The 20086-nt window shown below is 41.2% G+C and overlaps 1 protein-coding gene across 1 annotated transcript in view; it reads right to left on the reverse strand.

Annotated features, from left to right (window-relative positions):
• Positions 1 to 683: 683 nt before the first annotated feature.
• The window catches only part of CNTLN (centlein), a 537174-nt gene continuing 517771 nt past the window's right edge, over positions 684 to 20086 (reverse strand). Inside the window, exon 27 of the mRNA XM_069766280.1 lies at positions 684 to 945. Within this exon, the coding sequence (XP_069622381.1) occupies positions 841 to 945 (105 nt within the window). The 3' untranslated portion in view covers positions 684 to 840. The remainder of the gene's footprint in view (positions 946 to 20086) is intronic.

The following is a 20086-nucleotide window of genomic DNA, read 5'->3' on the forward strand; positions in this document are numbered from 1 at the left end:
GATCAAGTAATGAAGCGGTGATGCTTGTTGGAGCACAGAGGTTCTTCAATGTTTTCTGTGCTGGCAGCTGGTCCTTGTACCAAGTATTATTATTTATTGTTATAGCGCCATTTATTCCATGGCGCTTTACATGTGAGTATCTCTATGTATGAATATTCCAATATAACTGGATCAACATTGAAGGAACCGGATACATTGTTTTTATTGTGTTTGACCTCCAAAGCCCTGCTATTCCACAGATCTGATTTTCCGATTTAATCACAGCTTTTATTTCTGTGATTGTAGATCGTATTGGAGAAAATGTGATGCAGGTCAGATAACGATGCAATCCTATGGCTAATGATATACTTGCTATCACCCAACATTGTCATCAGGATGGTAGAAATAATAATTACATGTAATTCCAGCCTAATACAGATTTAGTAGCAATTTGCCCGTTCGTCTGGAATAAGTAAAGACAGGTAACCAGCTTTCATCTAATCTGCTGCTAGAAAGCAAAGGGTTCACACATTGTTCTCTACTGGCCATGCACTCCTTTGACGTGAATTAAAAGAAAAACAGTCAAAAAACAATTAATTTTTTTGTTACACATCAAGATTAAAAAGAAATGGAAAAATAAAAACTAATATAAATAGCTTATAAAACAGACATTTAAAGTATGTGAAAGATGGAATATGCAGAAACATGTTGAATATACAGGACTTTATGGAGCATCCACTGTTTGAATCACAGGTGTGCAGGACAGGAATGGCATAAATAATGGCGGTATCACATCTGTGCAGTCCTCTCTTATTTTGGCCCGAATGTTCTTGTGCGTCCATCACTTCATTTTATCAATGTTCACCTGGATTCCTTGACTTTTAACGCCGTATATTCTTCTATCAGTCTGTTTTTCTCACTAAGTTTAGTTCTGACAGAGTCCATTAGGAAAGAGGCAAAGGGAACCTGTAACAGTAAAAACAAGAAAAGTGATTAGTCTGCCTGTGCTTCAGCTCAAACACAGCCAAAAAGTAACATTGTCTTATTATTTTTCTTTTATAAATCTATCGTACACATGGAAATAAGAAACTTTGTAATCTATCTTATTAGAGAAATCTGCTTCTTTCTCCTCCAGGACTGTTCATTCTCAAAATTCTCAATTCACGGGGAAAATCTGCGTTCAGTGACTTCAAAGTTTCCTTCTACTGAGATAGGATATAACAGTTGGTGCTCATAAAGTTCTATGGAGAATTGTAACTTTGGTTTTGGGAGAACTTGCTGCAAAATATCTGTCTGCCTCTAGTAGCCCCTCATCCTACCCCCTTCATAGAAATTTAAAGCACCAATTATCATCTTCTATCTCCGTAATGGAAAATTACCGTATGTCTTGGCTGACAGATTTTAAAAATTTAACCATAAAATTATAGTTAAAGAACAATCTAGGAGAAAGAACCAGATTACTGTGATAAAATATATTACAAAGTAGCTTATTTTCATGTGTACAATTGATTTATTAAATAAAAATTAAAATGATAATTACTCTTTAACTTTAGTATTAAATCTCTGATTGTTCTTGAAACAAATCTACATATTCTCCTCTCATCCCTTCTGCGCCTATCACTCTATTTACAGCAAATAATATTGTGCTGTATTTTAAAAATGATCTTAACCCCTTCACCCCTAAGCCTGTTTTCAACTTCCTGACCAGGCCATTTTTTACAATTCTGACCACTGTCACTTTAGGAGGTCATAACTCTGAAACACTTCAACGGATCCCGGTGATTCTGAGACTGTTTTCTCGTGACATATTGTACTTTATGAGAGTGGTACAATTTCTTCGATTTGACTTGCGTTTATTTTGGAAAAAAACGGAAATTTGGCGAAAATTTAGAAAATTTTGCAATTTTTGAACTTTGAATTTTTATGCCCTTAAATCAGAGAGATATGTCACAAAAATTAGTTTATAAATAACATTTCCCACATGTGTACTATCCATCAGCACAATTGTGGAACCAAAGTATTTTTTGGTCAGGAAGTTATAAGGGTTAAAAGATGACCTGCCGTTTTTCATTAGGAAACCATTTTTTTAGGGACCACCTCACACTTGAAGTTACTTTGAGGGGTCTATATAACAGAAAATACCCAAAAGTGACACCATTCCAAAAACTGCACCCCTCAAGGTACTCAGAACCACATTCAAGAAGTTTATTAACCCTTCGGTTGCTTCACAGGAGCTGAAGCAATGTGGAAGGAAAAAATGGACATTTAACTTTTTAGTCACAAAAATGATCATTCGGCAACAATTACGGTAGTTTATTTTCACAAGGGTAACAGGAGAAAATGATCCACTAAAGTTGGTGAGCAACTTCTCCTGAATACGCCGATACCCCATATGTGGGGGAAAACCACTGTCGGGGCACACAGCAGGGCTCGGAAGGGAAGGAACGCCTTTTGACTTTTTGAACGCAAAATTGGCTGGAATTGAGAGTGGACGCTATGTTGCGTTTGAAGAGCCCCTGATGTGCCTAAACATTGGAAAACCCCCACAAGTGACCCCATTTTGGAATCTAGACCCTTTAACGAACTTCTATAGTTGTGGTGAGCACTTTGAACCCCCAGGTGCTTCACAGAAGTTTATAACGTAAAGCCGTGAAAAAAAAATATCAATTTTTTTCCACGAAAATGATATTTTAGCAACGATTTTTTTATTTTCACAAGTGTAAAAGGAGAAAATGGTCCAATAACGTTGTTGAGCAATTTCTCCTGAATACGTCGATACCCCATATGTGGGGAAAAAACACTGCCTGGGCGCACAGCAGGGCTCGGAAGGGAAGGAACGCCTTTTGACTTTTTGAATGCAAAATTGGCTGGGATTGAGAGTGGACGCCATGTTGCATTTGAAGAACCCCCAGGTGCTTCACAGAAGTTTATAACGTAGAGCCGTGAAAAAAAAAAATCAAATTTTTTCTCCACGAAAATGATCTTTTAGCCCCAATTTTTTTATTTTCACAAAGGTAACGAGAAAAAATAAACCACTAATGTTGTTGCACATTTTATCCTAAATAAGCCGATACCCCATATGTAGGGGAAAACCACTGTTTGTGCGCACGGCAGGGCTCAGAATGGAAGGAGTGCCGTTTTGGATTGCAGACTTTGATGGAATGGTCTGCGGGCATAATGTTGCATTTGCAGAGCCCCTGATGTGCCTAAACAGTGGAAATCCTCCACAAGTGACCGGATTTTGGAAACTACACCTCTGAAGGAATTTATCTAGAGGCATAGTTTATAGTAATAACTATATTGCTTTTGGTTTTAGTGTATGAATTTATAATGTGGCGGTGTGTGTAAGATGTGCTCGGTACATCAGATTATAGATGTGTTGTGTCAAAAGGGTAGAAACTAATTTTATTAATTTGTGGACGTGTGGTACGCTTTGAAACAATCCTTAATGCAAAGGCCAGGTTTCTCAGGGCAGGTTTCACAATGGTAAGTTGTGTCCTTTCGGATTCCCCTCTTGGAGCATACTCTGCACTGTTTGTGTGATCGTCCTGTCCTCGCTGTTTGGGGAACCTGTCCTGGGAAATGTTGACCTGAGACAATACAGGCACAATCAGATCCAGAAGTACTGGGGCCCTCACCTTCCCGAGTGCCAAACATTAGGGCCTTGATGACTACCTCCTGAAACTGAAGGAAGGTCCCCGTATTGCCTGCAGATCGGGACAGCACAAAAGCATTGTACAGTGCCATCTGTACAATGTGCATGGCCAATTTTTTGTACCATACTTTGGTTTTTCGCATGGCACTGTATGGTTGGAGGACCTGATCTGAAGGATCCACACCCCCCATGTACTGATTGTAATACAAGATACAATCTGGCTTTCGGACTTGTGCTGTGGTCCCACGAACAGTGACAAGGGTGCTGTTGTCACGGTGTATGGTGGTCAGGATAAGGACATCCCTTTTGTCCTTATTCTTGACCACCAGCATGTTGTTGCTGCAGCATTGGGCTCTGCTTTCACCTTTTCTCAGCAGTTGCCCAATTAGCGGCTTAGGGAAGCCTCGCTGATTGTTTCGCACGGTGCCACATGCAGCTGTAACTCTGGCAGAGAGGGCCTTGACGAGTGGGACGCTGGTGTAAAAGTTATCAATGTAGAGGTGTTAACCTTTAACCAGCAGTGGGTGCAGCAATTCCCATGCAAATTTCCCACTCACCCACAGGATGGGGGGGGGGGCATTCAGGGGGGTTAATTTGGGTGTCCCTCCCCTCGTAGACCCTAAATCTGTGGGTGTACCCTGAGGTACTCTCACAGTTTGTACGGCTTTATTCTGTACCTGCACCTTTTACTGGGCAGGTATTGTCGGAATTTTAGCCTCCCTTTGAAATGAACGAGAGATTCATCAATAGCGATGTCCCTCTGGGGTGTGTACGCCTCAGCAAATTTTCTGCTGAAGTGTTCAACCACTGGCCGAATTTTATATAGACGATCAAAGTTAGGATCGTCTCAGGGAGGACACTGAGCATTATCACTATAATGCAAAAATCTTTGGATCCCTTCAAATCGTGTCCTTGTCATGGCCATGCGGAATACTGGTATACTGTAGAGAATGTCAGTACTCCGGTACTGACGAATCTGTTTTTTTTTTTATTATGCCCATATGCAGCACAATTCCCCAAAATGTCATTATCTCTGCTGCATTTACACGGGTCCATCTGGGGTATGACGACGTGGGATTTTGGGTGAAAAATTGCTGGGCATACAGGTTCGTCTGGGCCACCATAAGATTTATTATTTCCTCACTGAAAAAGAATTTGAAGAAGTCAATTTCAGTGAAGCCAGTGGTGTCAAACTGGATTCCTGAGCTGCTGCTGAAATCCGGAATGACGGGCTGAAAATTTTCAGGGGGTGCAATCCATATGGGATCGATTGCTGGAGGAGTTGCCTGGGTCCTAGGGCGCCTTGTTGGGCGTCCTTCCTCACCAGATGAGGAGGAGGAATAGAGGAATGTGGGATCTTCCTCACTGGCTGTATCCACGTCGGACGCAAGAATGGCGTAAGCCTCCTCTGATGAATTGTTGACGAATGGGCCATTTTTATTTTTTTTCCCAAACCCCGGGGATGTGTATGTAAGTGGTGCTTTTACATGTGTAATGTGTGGGGCTAGTGTATAGGGTACTCTTTATTATAACAAAACAGAGAAAAAAGAAGTAGAGAGGTAAAATGTAGAAGAAAAAATGTAAAGAAAAATCAGATTTTAAAAAAGTTTGGATAAAAAAAAAAACAGACGTTCACTACACTAATGCCCTCCCTATAAATTTATCCGACAAAAATTATTTTTCTTACAAAAGAAAAACGGACATCACCAACAATGTGACGTACGCTCCTCTAATGCACTTTTTATGCAAGAAAAAAAAAGCTACCTCCCTACCTATAAAACTACTCTGTACTTTTTTTTTTCTAAAACAAGATCGGTCGTCACTAACTGTGACGCCGTGGCTGTACTAACACGCTACCACTAAAACTACGCCGTACAATTTTTTCTCTCTAAAAGAAGATCGGTCGTCACTAACGATGTGACGCCGACTACGCTACCTTGCTATGTCTAAAACTATGCTGTACTAACTACTATTATTATTTCTAAAAAAAAATTGGACGCCGCTTAGACTGCGAAGTCCGTTACACTGACTAGCTAAAAAATAAAAATTCCCGTGGCGCAGTCTCTGATCAGCAGCGATACTGATCAAAGCGCTGCGGACACAAAGAGCACGAATGCTCTGCGCGAGACACTGCGCACAGGAAAAAAAGCGCAAAAAAGTGCCCTAAAAATTCAATTGGACGGGGGGACGTCACCAAACACTGACGCCGGCTACACTACTTTGCTATGTCTAAAACTACCCTCTACTAACTACGATTATTTTTTTCTAAAAAAAACTTGGACGTGCTTAGACTGCGAAGTCCCCTACACTAACTAGCTAAAAAAGAAAAATTCCCGTGGCGCAGTCTCTGATCAGCAGCGATACTGATCAATGCGCTGCGGACACAGGAAGAGCACGAATGCTCTGTGCGGGACGCTGCGCACAGGAAAAAAAAGCGCAAAAAAGTGTGCAAAAAAATCATTTGGAGTGGGAGGGGGGTACAGGAACAGGGAGGGGGGATGGGAAAGGGGACGTCAAACACTGACGCTGGCTACGGTACTTTGCTGAGCCTGAAACTACACTGTACTAACTACGATTATTATTTTTTCTAAAAAAAAATAAAAAAAAAAAAATTGGACTTTGCTCAGACTGCGAAGTCCGCTACACTAACTTTCTAAAAAAAGAAAGTCCCGTGGCGCAGTCTATGATCAGCAGCGATACTGATCAAAGCGGTGCGGACACAGGAAGAGCACAAATGCTCTGTGCGGGACGCCGCGCACAGGAAAAAAAGTGCAAAAATTTGCGCAAAAAAAATCAATTGGAGGGGGGGGTACTGGAACAGAGATGGGGGATGGGAAAGGGGTGGGGGAGGTGCTGTTGCTGTGATCACAGGCCTCACACAGCAGGCAGATGGCAGCAGAGAGAACAGCACAGAGCAGGAAGCTGGATCAGGACGCTTAAGCAGGAGGCAGGAGATCACTGGGTTGATCACACTGGCCACCAATGGAATCTTTGACTCAGGTACACAGAGGGGCTTGGACAACCGCTCTGCACACCGAATCTGAGAGAAAGATGGCGTGCAGGGCAGTGATCAGTATTTTTAATTAACCCCTTTGGCGTTGATTGGCTAGAAGCTATTGTTCAGCCAATCAGCGCCATAGGGGTTAATCAGGTGAGGTGACGTGGCGATCACCCCACCTACTGTGACGGCTGTGATTGGTGCGACTTCACACAGCACCGACCACAGCCTGTCACATGCTTTTTTTAACTACTTTATTGTCAGCAATAAAGAGTTCACCAGCCAATCATAGCAATCGCCGATGCGGGGGGGGGGGATCAGCCCCTCGAGGTGACATGTCAGAATGGTCTGCCGCTATCCTCACCCGGTCACCGCACGATGCAGCGCGGTGACCGGAAATAGCAGCACCGTACTAGTACTGCGGTTTGCGGGAACGCAGTTCCCACAAAGCAGTACTAGTACAACGCATGTCAGGAAGGGGTTAAAGAAGCATGCCCATCAAAGTTTTTATCCTCTTAATACATAACAGTCATCATGCTATACAGCGCTGTGTGCTTACAATTGCTCATTTTGCCTTTCTATCAATTACATCCAGCTATTTCTTCTCTTTTCCATTAGGTCTATGACATCATATGATTAAAACCAGACTAGCTGTATCCTTCTAAGCTCTGTGTAGAAACAGGAGTCTCTTTTTTCTGTCATCACTGCAAAAGTCGTTGGCAGGGGGAGGATGGAGCAGCAGGGTCAGAAGTTGAAGAGGAGAATTAGTTAGAAGAATTAGCTGGGTAGAAAGACAAAATGAGCAATTGTAAGTACACAGTGCTATATAATATGATGACTGCAATATATTAAGAGGATAAAAACTTTGATGGGAGGAGGAGTGCTTCTGTAAAAAAAAAAGTTCAGGAGTATAATCAATGAGGACAAATACACTTAAAGGGAACCTGTCACCCCGTTTTTTCAGATTGAGCTATAAATACTGTTAAATAGGGCCTGCGCTGTGCGTTACTATAGTGTATGTAGTGTACCCTGATTCCCCATGTATGCTGAGAAATACATTACCAAAGTCGCCGTTTTCGCCTGTCAATCAGGCTGGTCAGGTCGGGTGGGCGTGTTCACAGCGCTCTTTTGCATCTCGGCTTTGGGAAAATGGCCGCCGCGATCTCTTGTGCGCACGCGCGGCATCCCGCGGCCATTTTCCTGAAGCCCCGTGCAGCAGAGCACTCCATCTGCGCATGCGCGGCCCCAGGAAGATGGCCGCCCCCACCGATGAAAGGGATGACAGCGCAGATCGCGTGCTGTGTCTTCACGTGGGCGCAGGGAATTCGGACCTTGGACATGCGCACACCACTACGCCACTAACAGAAAGCTGGGGAAGAAAAGAGCGCTGTGAACACGCCCACCCGACCTGACCAGCCTGATTGACAGGCGAAAACGGCGACTTTGGTAATGTATTTCTCAGCATACATGGGGAATCAGGGTACACTACATACACTATAGTAACGCACAGCGCAGGCCCTATTTAACAGTATTTATAGCTCAATCTGAAAAAACGGGGTGACAGGTTCCCTTTAATGAAGAAGTCATGGTTAAAGGGAACTTGTCAGAAGGATTGTGCTCAGCAGCTTACAGACAGCATCAGGTCGGCGTCGTTATACGGATTAACACGATAGCTTGGTAGATGAAATCCATCTCGTTGTTGTGGTTTAATCTTTATTTTCAGTTTTGAGTTTTTATTTATTACTTATTTATTTTACTCACTTATATAGCACCATTAATTCCACAGCGATTTACTGACATTATCGGCACTGTCACCATTGGGGCTCACAGTCTAGATTCCCTATCAGTATGTCTTTGGAGTGTGGGAGAAAATTGGAGAATCTGGAGGAAACCCTCGCAAACACGGGGACAACATACAAACTCCTTGCAGATGTTGTCCTTGGTGGGATTTGAATCCAAGACCCTAGCACTAACCACTGAGCCACCGTGCTGCCCAAAGTTAATGATATTCTTGTGATTCAGGAGGCCTTTGGGGGGTATTTATGTGGTCTTCTGCTTACATATCCATTTGTATGGCTTCTAACAGGTCACTGATCCCTCAGTGACCTCCTATTTTACATACTGAACATTTTATGAATGGAAAAAAATCCCATATGCAGGCAGGCGGCACTTGCGCTGATCCCTCAGTGACCTCCTATTTTACATACTGAACATTTTATGAATGGAAAAAAATCCCATATGCAGGCAGGCGGCACTTGCGCTGCACCATGATTGCATCCATATTGTGCAATTATTCTTTTTGATGGAATCCATAAATTCTTAAAAACAAAACAAAAAAAAATCAGCTAGAAAATGGCGCTGGTTGCGCCTGTGCAGTAGCATCTAGCAGCAATTCGATAGCTGCTACTGCGCAGGAGCCATCTTGCTACAGAAGAAAAAAATTGCCTCTTCCAAGATTGAGCTAGCGCAGGAGCATCTATCAGATCGTCGATAAATGCTACTGCACAGGTGCGGCCAACACCATCTTAGTGGGGACAATTTTTTTTTCTCCAGCAAGAAGGCACTGCCTGTGCAGTAGTATCTATCGGATTCCAGATAGCTGCTACTGCACAGGTGCGACTGGCGTCATTTTCAAACTGATTTTTTTTTATGAATACCATCAAAGAAAAGAATTACATACACATTATATATGCGATTATGCTGCAGCACAGGTGCCATTGCCTGCCTGCAGAAGGGGATTTTTTTCTCTCCAAGATATACAGGGTGGGCCATTTATATGGCTACACCTAAATAAAATGGGAATGGCTGGCGATATCAACTTCCTGTTTGAGGCACATTAGTATATGGGAGGGGGGAAACTTTTCAGGATTGGTGGTGACCATGGCGGCCAATTTGAAGTCGGCCATTTTGGATCCAACTTTATTTTTTCCAATTTTCCAATGGGAAAAGGGTCATGTGACACATCAAACTTACTGAGAATTTCACAAGAAAAACAATGGTGTGCTTGGTTTTAGCGTAACTTTATCCTTTCATGAGTTATTTACAAGTTTATGACCACTTATAAAATGTGTTCAAAGTGCTGCCCATTGTGTTGGATTGTCAATGCAACCCTCTTCTCCCACTCTTGACACACAGATAGCAACACCGCAGAAGAAATGCTAGCACAGGCTTCCAGTATCCATTGTTTCAGATGCTGCACATCTTGGATCTTCACAGCATAGAAAATTGCCTTCAGATGACCCCAAAGATAAAAGTCTAAGGGGGTCAGATCGGGAGATCTTAGTGACCATTCAACTGGCCCACGACGACCAATCCACTTTCCAGGAAACTGTTCATGTAGGAATGCTTGGACCTGACATCCATAATGTCAGTGTATTCGCTCATCACTAATTATAACATTAAAAAAAACACACAAAGTGTTTGGTAATAGGCACGTTTAAAAATAGTTATTTAGCTCAGTAGACTTTCATGCAACCTCCAATAATGTTCACACCATTGCCCCTGGTCCTGTAGTAACTTGAAATCAAGATCCTGTAACATTACAGCATTAGATCACAAAAGCTGAACACCCTATCACAAAAAAGAATCAAATTAATTGATATGAACAGTCATTAATTTTTATGATAATGACACAATCAATAATGAACTAAAATGTCAAATTATGGTCTTTTTAATGCATAAAGATTAATGGGACGGTCCAGTGGATACTAATACTAAGGAGACAAAAATCTGCAAAGAATATATGATCCTTATATAATATTTATATAATATTTCTAAACACTGTTTTTCAGTGATTACTTTGCATCTCCGTTCACCCTACACTCACACACACAAATGATACACCATTTGAAAGGTAAACTCGCCCCCTTCAGCAAGAAAATAGCCAAACAAACCACACATCCACGATGTGATCACAAAATACAGTTTAAACATTAATTTTCAGAAATCTGCAGTAAGGAAAAATGACCTGCAGGTGGCACCACACTACCCCATAGCACACTACCACAAAGCTGCTTACAGACATCACAAACACATACTAACAATTGTCTTGGGGGCTTTCCAGCTTGCCAAACTCCTTGCCAGCCGATTTCAGGCACATTGGAGGATTGCATGCTTCACTGTGAGTGAGTCACATATGCAAACACATTTGTAAACATGCACTGCCTATTCAATTGCACACTTGCTCCGTTTATACTCCTCCGACACACACAAATGATACATCATTTCAAAGAACAAATTACCTGCACACTTCACTGCAGGTGAGTCACATATGCAAACAAATTTGTAAACATGCACTGCTTTTTCGGTGATTACTTCGCCCCACACACACAAATAATACACCATTTGAAAGGCAAACTTGCCCCCTTCAGCAAGAAAAGACACAAACAAACCACACATTCACAATATGATCAATAATTACAGTTTAAACATTGATTATCAGAAACTTGCAGAAAAAAACAATAACCTGCAAGTGGCACCACAACCTCACAGCGTTCCACCTCACCCCAATGCACGTTTCGCACCAGGCTTCTTCCGGGCTGTATAGACTTGATATGTACACTGTTACTATTGATATTCATTGGGCATGTTGTGACAGCCTTAAGTATATATAGCCTAATATGTCACCTTGGTAATATTACCTTGTATATGTAGTTTTTTAGTGATATACTGCACAGATGTACCGCATACAGCCTCCACCTTATGTTAGGGTGCTTGGGCAAATTTTATGCATTTTATAATTTCCTATTAAAGCCTTAATTAATTAGTAGTATCTCTGGATCTCTTCAGGCCCCGGGAAGAAGCCTGGTGCGAAACGTGCGTTGGGGTGAGGTGGAACGCTGTGGTGCTAGCAGGTAAATATGGCTGTATAGACTTGATATGTACACTGTTACTATTGATATTCATTGGGCATGTTGTGACAGCCTTAAGTATATATAGCCTAATATGTCACCTTGGTAATATTACCTTGTATATGTAGTTTTTTAGTGATATACTGCACAGATCTACCGCATACAGCCTCCACCTTATGTTAGGGTGCTTGGGCAAATTTTATGCATTTTATAATTTCCTATTAAAGCCTTAATTAATTAGTAGTATCTCTGGATCTCTTCATTATGGTTATCCTAGGATGACCATGTGTTTTCTATAGTATATTGGAAGTGCCAGCATTATTTAAATTGGACATTGGTGTACACATTGTCAGGAAGTGAAAAGAAATGAAACAGGGGGGCAGGATTAAAGGAGGAGTGGGGCCAAATTGAAGCACGGAGAAAGGAAAACCAGGAGCAAGGGAAAAACGTGCTGAAGAGAGTATAGAACAAGAAAGAGACTCTATAAACTTCAAGCATCCTGGAGGTGAGAAGTGGCAATGAGAGAGCAAGCCCAGAAGACCAGCTCAGGTGAGACTATCAATGTTCTAACAGCTACCAGGCCCTAACAACCCCCTTGGAAGTCAGCACGCGTCTACATCCTGGTAGGCTCCATATTGCAGTGTATCGCACCTTTGCAATATATTCTGAAAATCTTGGTGTATATGTCAAAAGTATTAAGTCCAATTCCCCCAAGAAAGGCAGGTAAAGAGACCTTTTGGCTTCAGTGAGGCTGGTACATGTCAATATACCTTCTCTTCTATTGTATGGAAGAGCAGTCTTTGCTATTACACGGACATCTAATAAACTGTATACAGTTGCACTCTCCCTTTACACAGCCAACGGAGAACTACTGGAAAGGCCTAACCCATCGTCCAGGGGAAATAATGAGAAAGGCCGGGTCACATTGGCGTATGGCATCCGATGCGATATGCTATTGACAGTTGGCTCCAGCTCTGCTCCGCCTCATTAAATAACACTGTTCAGAGTGAAATTGAGGTTTTCTCACATTGCACTCCTGTATTATATGCCAGTGGGAGGAATACATTAAACTGATACAATGGCCAAATACCCTTGCATCAACAACCAGAAAGACAAAAAGATAAGTTAATTCCTCCCAGCTAATGTGTAGATCCCCATGGTCAGGGTCTGTGGATGCAAGCAGACTCAAGTTGCACAAAATCCAGGTACTGCCTGCATGATCGGCAGCAGCATAATGCTATGTTACTGTCAATCAGAGCTGTCACACATTGACTGTGCTCTCCATGCTAAAATCCACATGAAAGTTAGTACCATCCTGAATCCCATGCATGTAAATATGATTTCCACAACGCCATTCACGGGCAACTCAAAATATCGGCGTTTGATGCAGGCTCATGGACTGAGCGCACCTTTTATGTGTTCATAAATGCCCCCCCCATGTTCATGGGGCACCGATGGGATGTCATCACGGCCAGGGTTCTGCTAAAGACCCCTGGAGCTGGTCCTGACGATACTCGTGTGAACGCCAGCTTCTGGTGTCGTTCATAGGAGACCGTGATTTGGGCTATATACAGTAATGCTGTGGTATTGCTGCATATAACACAAGCGAGTGGATGATTGCAGGTTCTAGCAAATACAGTGAAAAGTGAAAACAAGGGTTTTAAAAATATGAAAAAGATAGAAAAACATAAGTTATTATTATTATTTATTGTTATAGCGCCATTTATTCCATGGCGCTTTACATGTGAGGAGGGATATACATAATGAAAACAAGTACAATAATCTTAAACAATACAAGTCATAACTGGTACAGGAGGAATGAGGACCCTGCCCGCGAGGGCTCACAATCTACAAGGGATGGGTGAGAATACAGTAGGTGAGGGTAGAGATGGTCATGCAGCGGTTTGGTCGATCGGTGGTAGCTGCAGGTTGTAGGCTTGTCTGAAGAGGTGGGTCTTCAGGTTCTTTTTGAAGGTTTCGATGGTAGGCGAGAGTCTGATGTGTTGTGGTAGAGGGTTCCAGAGTAGGGGTGATACGCGAGAGAAATCTTGTATACGATTGTGGGAAGAGGAGATAAGAGGGGAGTAGAGTAGGAGATCTTGTGAGGATCGGAGGTTGCGGGTAGGTAAGTACCGGGAGACGAGGTCACAGATGTATGGAGGAGACAGGTTGTGGATGGCTTTGTACGTCATGGTTAGGGTTTTGTAGTGGAGTCTCTGGGCAATGGGGAGCCAGTGAAGGGATTAACAGAGGGGAGAGGCCGGGGAATAGCGGGGGGACAGGTGGATTAGTCGGGCAGCAGAGTTTAGAATAGATTGGAGGGGTGCGAGAGTGTTAGAGGGGAGGCCACAGAGCAGGAGGTTGCAGTAGTCAAGGCGAGAGATGATGAGGGCATGGACTAGGGTTTTTGCAGATTCATGGTTGAGGAATGAACGGATTCGTGAAATATTTTTGAGTTGAAGTCGGCAGGAAGTGGAAAGGGCTTGGATATGTGGTTTGAAGGAGAGATCAGCGTCAAGGATTACCCCGAGGCAAATCACTCTCATCTCCCCCCCGCATTAAAAATATAATATAAAAAACACATGTGGTATTGTTATGGTCATAACAGTTTGATCCATAAAAATATTAAATTACCATATATACTCGAGTATAAAATGAGATTTTCAGCCCATTTTTTTGGGCTGAAAGTCCCCCTCTCGGCTTATACTCGAGTCATTCCCAGGGTTCGGCAGGGGAGGGCGAGCGGGGGCTGTCTAATTACAGTATAATCACCTGCTCCTGGTGCGGTCCCTGCACCTCTTTTCCCCGGCGCTGACAGCTTCTTCCTGTACTGAGCAGTCACATGGTACCGCTCATTACAGTAATGAATATGCTGCTCCACTTCCCATAGAGAAGCCATGATCAACGTTTGTGCAGCACTATATGGGGCAAATATCTTTATGGAGCATCTTATGGGGCCATAATCAACATTTGTGGAGCATTATACAGGGCAAATGTGTCTATGGAGCATCTTATGGGGCCATTATTAACCTTTATGGAGCATTATATGGGGCATATTTTATTATGGAGTATCTTATGGGGCCCATCAAACTTTATGGAGCATTATATGGGGCTCCTGATTCAATATTGATATTCAAAAACACAACCTACTTATGTCTCAATTAATTTTCCTTTTATTGGTATCTATTTTTACTTTTGACATTTACTGGTAGCTGCTATATTTCCCACCCTAGGCTTATACTCGAGTCATTAAGTTTTCCCAGTTTTTTGTGGCAACATTAGGGGGGTCGGCTTATTCTCGAGTATATACGGTAATTAATCCTAACGGTAAATGCCATAATGAGTAAAAAAAAAAATCTAAAGACAGAATTACGGTTTTACAGATGCCGCAACACTGCAAAAAAAAAAAAAATGCAATATATGAGTTGATTAAAACAACATACCTACCACAAAATGGCATCAGGAGAAGCATTGGCTTGGTGCACAAAAAACAAGCCCTCTCACAGCCCCATTGACAGTGGCATCTCACATTATGTTGATAAGTGATTTTTGTTTTAATTTACAATTTATTTTTTCACCATTGGGAAAAAAAGCATGTTTGGTATCAGCATAATTGTACTGACTTTGGAGAATCATATTGGTAGGTATTTTTTAACTAAAAAAAAAAAAAAAGAAGATTGGTGCTTTTTCTTTCACAGTTTCTCCACACTTGTAATTTTTCTTCCTGCTTTCCATTACATCTCGATACAATAAATGGTGTAATTTAAAAGCTCAACTCATTTTGCAAAAAACAAGCCCCCATACATGTATGTTGACGGAGAATAAAAAGTATGAGTTTTCGAAGAAGGGGAGGAAGAAAAGAAAATTAAAAAACAGAAAATAGCTATGTTGTCAGGAAGGGGTTAAAGGGATTATTCTTTGTGCTAATCCCTCGTCATTTAGATTTCTGCTGCTTAACTTGTAGCAATGCATGTAAATGTGATAAGCGATTATACGGGAGAGGACTTTTTTCCTTGTGTGCACCCTCACTTATCTCTCCAAACTGCTATGACATCTGCGGCTCCTGCATGAGTTGACCGCGTGGAGCAGTGTACAGGCTCAATAGTAAGTCTGTAGGTCTGTGAGGAAATGTACAGACCTACTGAAACCGTACATCGTCCTGTGTACACAACTCATGCAGGGGCTGCAGACTTCAGAGCAGTGTTTTGAGAGATCAGTGGGGGGTCCCCTGACCTGGACCCCACCCAAACAGCACCTGTAATATTTCTATTAAAACAATTCTAAAATGACAACTATACTCTAAATCTTGTAAGTTGTACCCTCTTTCTTAGCCTGGGTTCACATTATATCATAACATGTGGAAGGTACATCCAAAAACTATATAGGGAAGGAAATTCCAAGGGCGGGGTGAAACCCCCCCCCCCCCCAAATCATTGCTTTTGAGTTTTCTTTTTACAGAGTTCATATTGTGTAAAAAAAAAACAAAAAAACAACAACAACAAAAACAAGACCTAACAATATGATTCTTCATGCCATGATTGCAAGGATATGCTTTTTTTTTTTTAATAAAAAAAGTCAAAACCTCGTGTAGAGAAAAATTGGCCACATTTTCTAGAACTGTTAATTTTTTATTTTACAATCTACCAAGCTGTGTGATTGCTAGGTTTTTTTTGCGTGTTGTGCTTTTTTTATTGCTATCATTTTAGGGTACATATGACATTTTCATTTTTTATGTATTTTTTGAGGGTGAGGGAAGTTCAGCTACCAAAAAAATAATATTTCTGGAGTTTTGATTTTTTCTTCTTACCGGTGTTTAACGTACGGCTTAAATAATGTTATTTTTTTTTATAAATCATACATTTTAACACATGACTACGCTAAATATGTTTATCTTTTACATTGTTTTTAAATTTTACTCCTGCAAGGGATAAAGGGGGTAACTTCAATATATATATACTATATATTTAAATATACATAGATTTGTTTAATATATTATTATTTTTTTTAGAACTTTTTATTTTTTCAATTTTTACTCTCCACAGAAGACCTAGCCCGGTGATCGTGTATATATATATATATATATATATATATATATATATATATATACACAGTGGGGCAAAAAAGTATTTAGTCAGTCAGCAATGGTGCAAGTTCCACCACTTAAAAAGATGAGAGGCGTCTGTAATTTACATCATAGGTAGACCTCAACTATGGGAGACAAACTGAGAAAAAAAAAATCCAGAAAATCACATTGTCTGTTTTTTTAACATTTTATTTGCATATTATGGTGGAAAATAAGTATTTGGTCAGAAACAAAATTTCATCTCAATACTTTGTAATATATCCTTTGTTGGCAATGACAGAGGTCAAACGTTTTCTGTAAGTCTTCACAAGGTTGCCACACACTGTTGTTGGTATGTTAGCCCATTCCTCCATGCAGATCTCCTCTAGAGCAGTGATATTTTTGGCTTTTCGCTTGGCAACACGGACTTTCAACTCCCTCCAAAGGTTTTCGATAGGGTTGAGATCTGGAGACTGGCTAGGCCACTCCAGGACCTTGAAATGCTTCTTACGAAGCCACTCCTTCGTTGCCCTGGCGGTGTGCTTTGGATCATTGTCATGTTGAAAGACCCAGCCACGTTTCATCTTCAATGCCCTTACTGATGGAAGGAGGTTTGCACTCAAAATCTCACGATACATGGCCCCATTCATTCTTTCATGTACCCGGATCAGTCGTCCTGGCCCCTTTGCAGAGAAACAGCCCCAAAGCATGATGTTTCCACCACCATGCTTTACAGTAGGTATGGTGTTTGATGGATGCAACTCAGTATTCTTTTTCCTCCAAACACGACAAGTTGTGTTTCTACCAAACAGTTCCAGTTTGGTTTCATCAGACCATAGGACATTCTCCCAAAACTCCTCTGGATCATCCAAATGCTCTCTAGCAAACTTCAGACGGGCCCGGACATGTACTGGCTTAAGCAGTGGGACACGTCTGGCACTGCAGGATCTGAGTCCATGGTGGCGTAGTGTGTTACTTATGGTAGGCCTTGTTACATTGGTCCCAGCTCTCTGCAGTTCATTCACTAGGTCCCCCCGAGTGGTTCTGGGATTTTTGCTCACCGTTCTTGTGATCATTCTGACCCCACGGGGTGGGATTTTGCGTGGAGCCCCAGATCAAGGGAGATTATCAGTGGTTTTGTATGTCTTCCATTTTCTAATTATTGCTCCCACTGTTGATTTCTTCACTCCAAGCTGGTTGGCTATTGCAGATTCAGTCTTCCCAGCCTGGTGCAGGGCTACAATTTTGTTTCTGGTGTCCTTTGACAGCTCTTTGGTCTTCACCATAGTGGAGTTTGGAGTCAGACCGTTTGAGGGTGTGCACAGGAGTCTTTTTATACTGATAACAAGTTTAAACAGGTGCCATTACTACAGGTAATGAGTGGAGGAAAGAGGAAACTTTTAAAGAAGAAGTTACAGGTCTGTGAGAGCCAGAAATCTTGATTGTTTGTTTCTGACCAAATACTTATTTTCCACCATAATATGCAAAAAAAATGTTAAAAAAAAATCAGACAATGTGATTTTCTGGATTTTTTTTTCTCAGTTTGTCTCCCATAGTTGAGGTCTACCTATGATGTAAATTGCAGACGCCTCTCATCTTTTTAAGTGGTGGAACTTGCACTATTGCTGACTGACTAAATACTTTTTTGCCCCACTGTATGTTATACTGCAGTATTGCAGAACATAGTGAAGTTACGGTTCCCCTATGAAACTCGAAGTAGACGAATTAAGAAACATTCTGGATTATCAGAGGTAGTTAGTAGAAAGCCGTGCAGAAGCAGGTGTCCTCAATTCGCATTTGTGAAGTCTCGGCTATCTCCGTTAGTTATGGGTTCCCAGATTATCGGAGCCTTGTTGAAATTAAGGGGTTCACTGTCAGAATTTCTGCCGTTGAATACAAGAATAAAGGATTCCAATCTATAATATTTGGTACTTGCGTGCTGTAATGTCCGCCTACCAGAAGGTGGTAGTGGTGGATAACCGAAACACAAGAAATTTCAGCTATGTCTGATACTCACAGCAAAATTACTACTTCTAAATATCCAGATCTTTTCTCTTACTATAGAAATTAACCTAATAATAAGGAATCTATGAATACAGAATAGTTATAATATCCATTTTCAACAGGAAATTTTTCTGTTTTTGCAGTTTACATTTTCTCCTCTTCCTTTCCCAAGAATAAGAACTTATTTCCCATTGATTTTTTACATTCTTTGATTCATTTTACCATATAATGTACTAAAAAACGTGAAAAGTAAAAAATTCACACCTGGGTGAAAACGTGAAAAACAATTGTGTTTTTTTTCTTCAAGTTTTGTATTTCCAACGCTCATTGCGTGGTAAAAAAGGCCTGAAGATGTGAATCCTCAGGTCTTGTACAGTTTTACTTTTAGCGGTAAAAATGTGGAACTTTTAGTTTGTGTCGTTATCATCTGTGGAACTTTTAGTTTGTGTCGTTATCATCTGAGACCCGTAATTCTTATTTCTCTGTCTATGGAGCTGTATGAGGGCTTTATTTTTTGAGAGGTAGTTTTATTGATGGCATTTTGGTATACATATGACATATGTAGAACTTTTTAATGGGGAGGTGCGGCCATTGAAAAAACGCAAATCTGGCATTTTTTTATGCTTGGCATGGTTTAAATGATTTCCATTTTGCTAGATCAGACTTACAGACACAAGGATATCAAATGTGTTTATTTTTTATATATCTATATATTTAAACTGGGAAAAAGAAGTGCATTTAACCTGTTATCTTTTATTTTCTTTTACATTTTTCAAACCTTTTTTATTTTGCTTTTTCTTACACTTCTTTTGTAGTACTTGAATTTCATTCACTTATCCTATATACCACAATAATGCAGTATTGCCATATATTGTTAAATTCACAAAAAAGTGGACCTTACTCAGGGTCCCACCAACCATTGTGACCCAGTGGTTCCCAACGGTCTCATTGCGGGGGGTGGCCAATGAGAGCTGGTGCCATGGCACACTTGCAATTACACTATTTAAATACTGCAATCAGTCAATGACAATGGCATCTAATTGGGTAAAGAGCAGTGATCAATGCAAACAAAGAAACAGGTATCACTCCAATGATGCACACCACATATAAAAATAAGAAACAAGATATTGAAAAACCACAAGATTTTATTGAAACACCACATAAAACATAATTAAAAACAACAAGCACAACGCCCTGTCCATAACAATAAATGCAAGGTACAATAATATGTATAAAGCACAATAAATGTACAAACCTGCAATGCTGTAACCCTGCCTATACCCCAGATAAAGTAAGGACTATATATGGTCAGCTGAAAATACCAAGCTGACCAGAGAATGTACACCCTGCACCACCCTATACATAGCGATGGGTACCTGACCCAAAAAGCTGCCTGAATATAAACAGTAACCTATGCGGCTCATGGGACACTTACAGGTGTCTTACCCAGACTCACTGGGCTATGAAAATAATTCCAAAATAACATGCTAACAGCAGAGAAAGTACCGCCAAATAGCGTCCCCAGCAAATGCTGGGAT

This window comes from Ranitomeya imitator, chromosome 1 (assembly GCF_032444005.1).
Source record: "Ranitomeya imitator isolate aRanImi1 chromosome 1, aRanImi1.pri, whole genome shotgun sequence".
Lineage (NCBI taxonomy): Eukaryota > Metazoa > Chordata > Amphibia > Anura > Dendrobatidae > Ranitomeya > Ranitomeya imitator.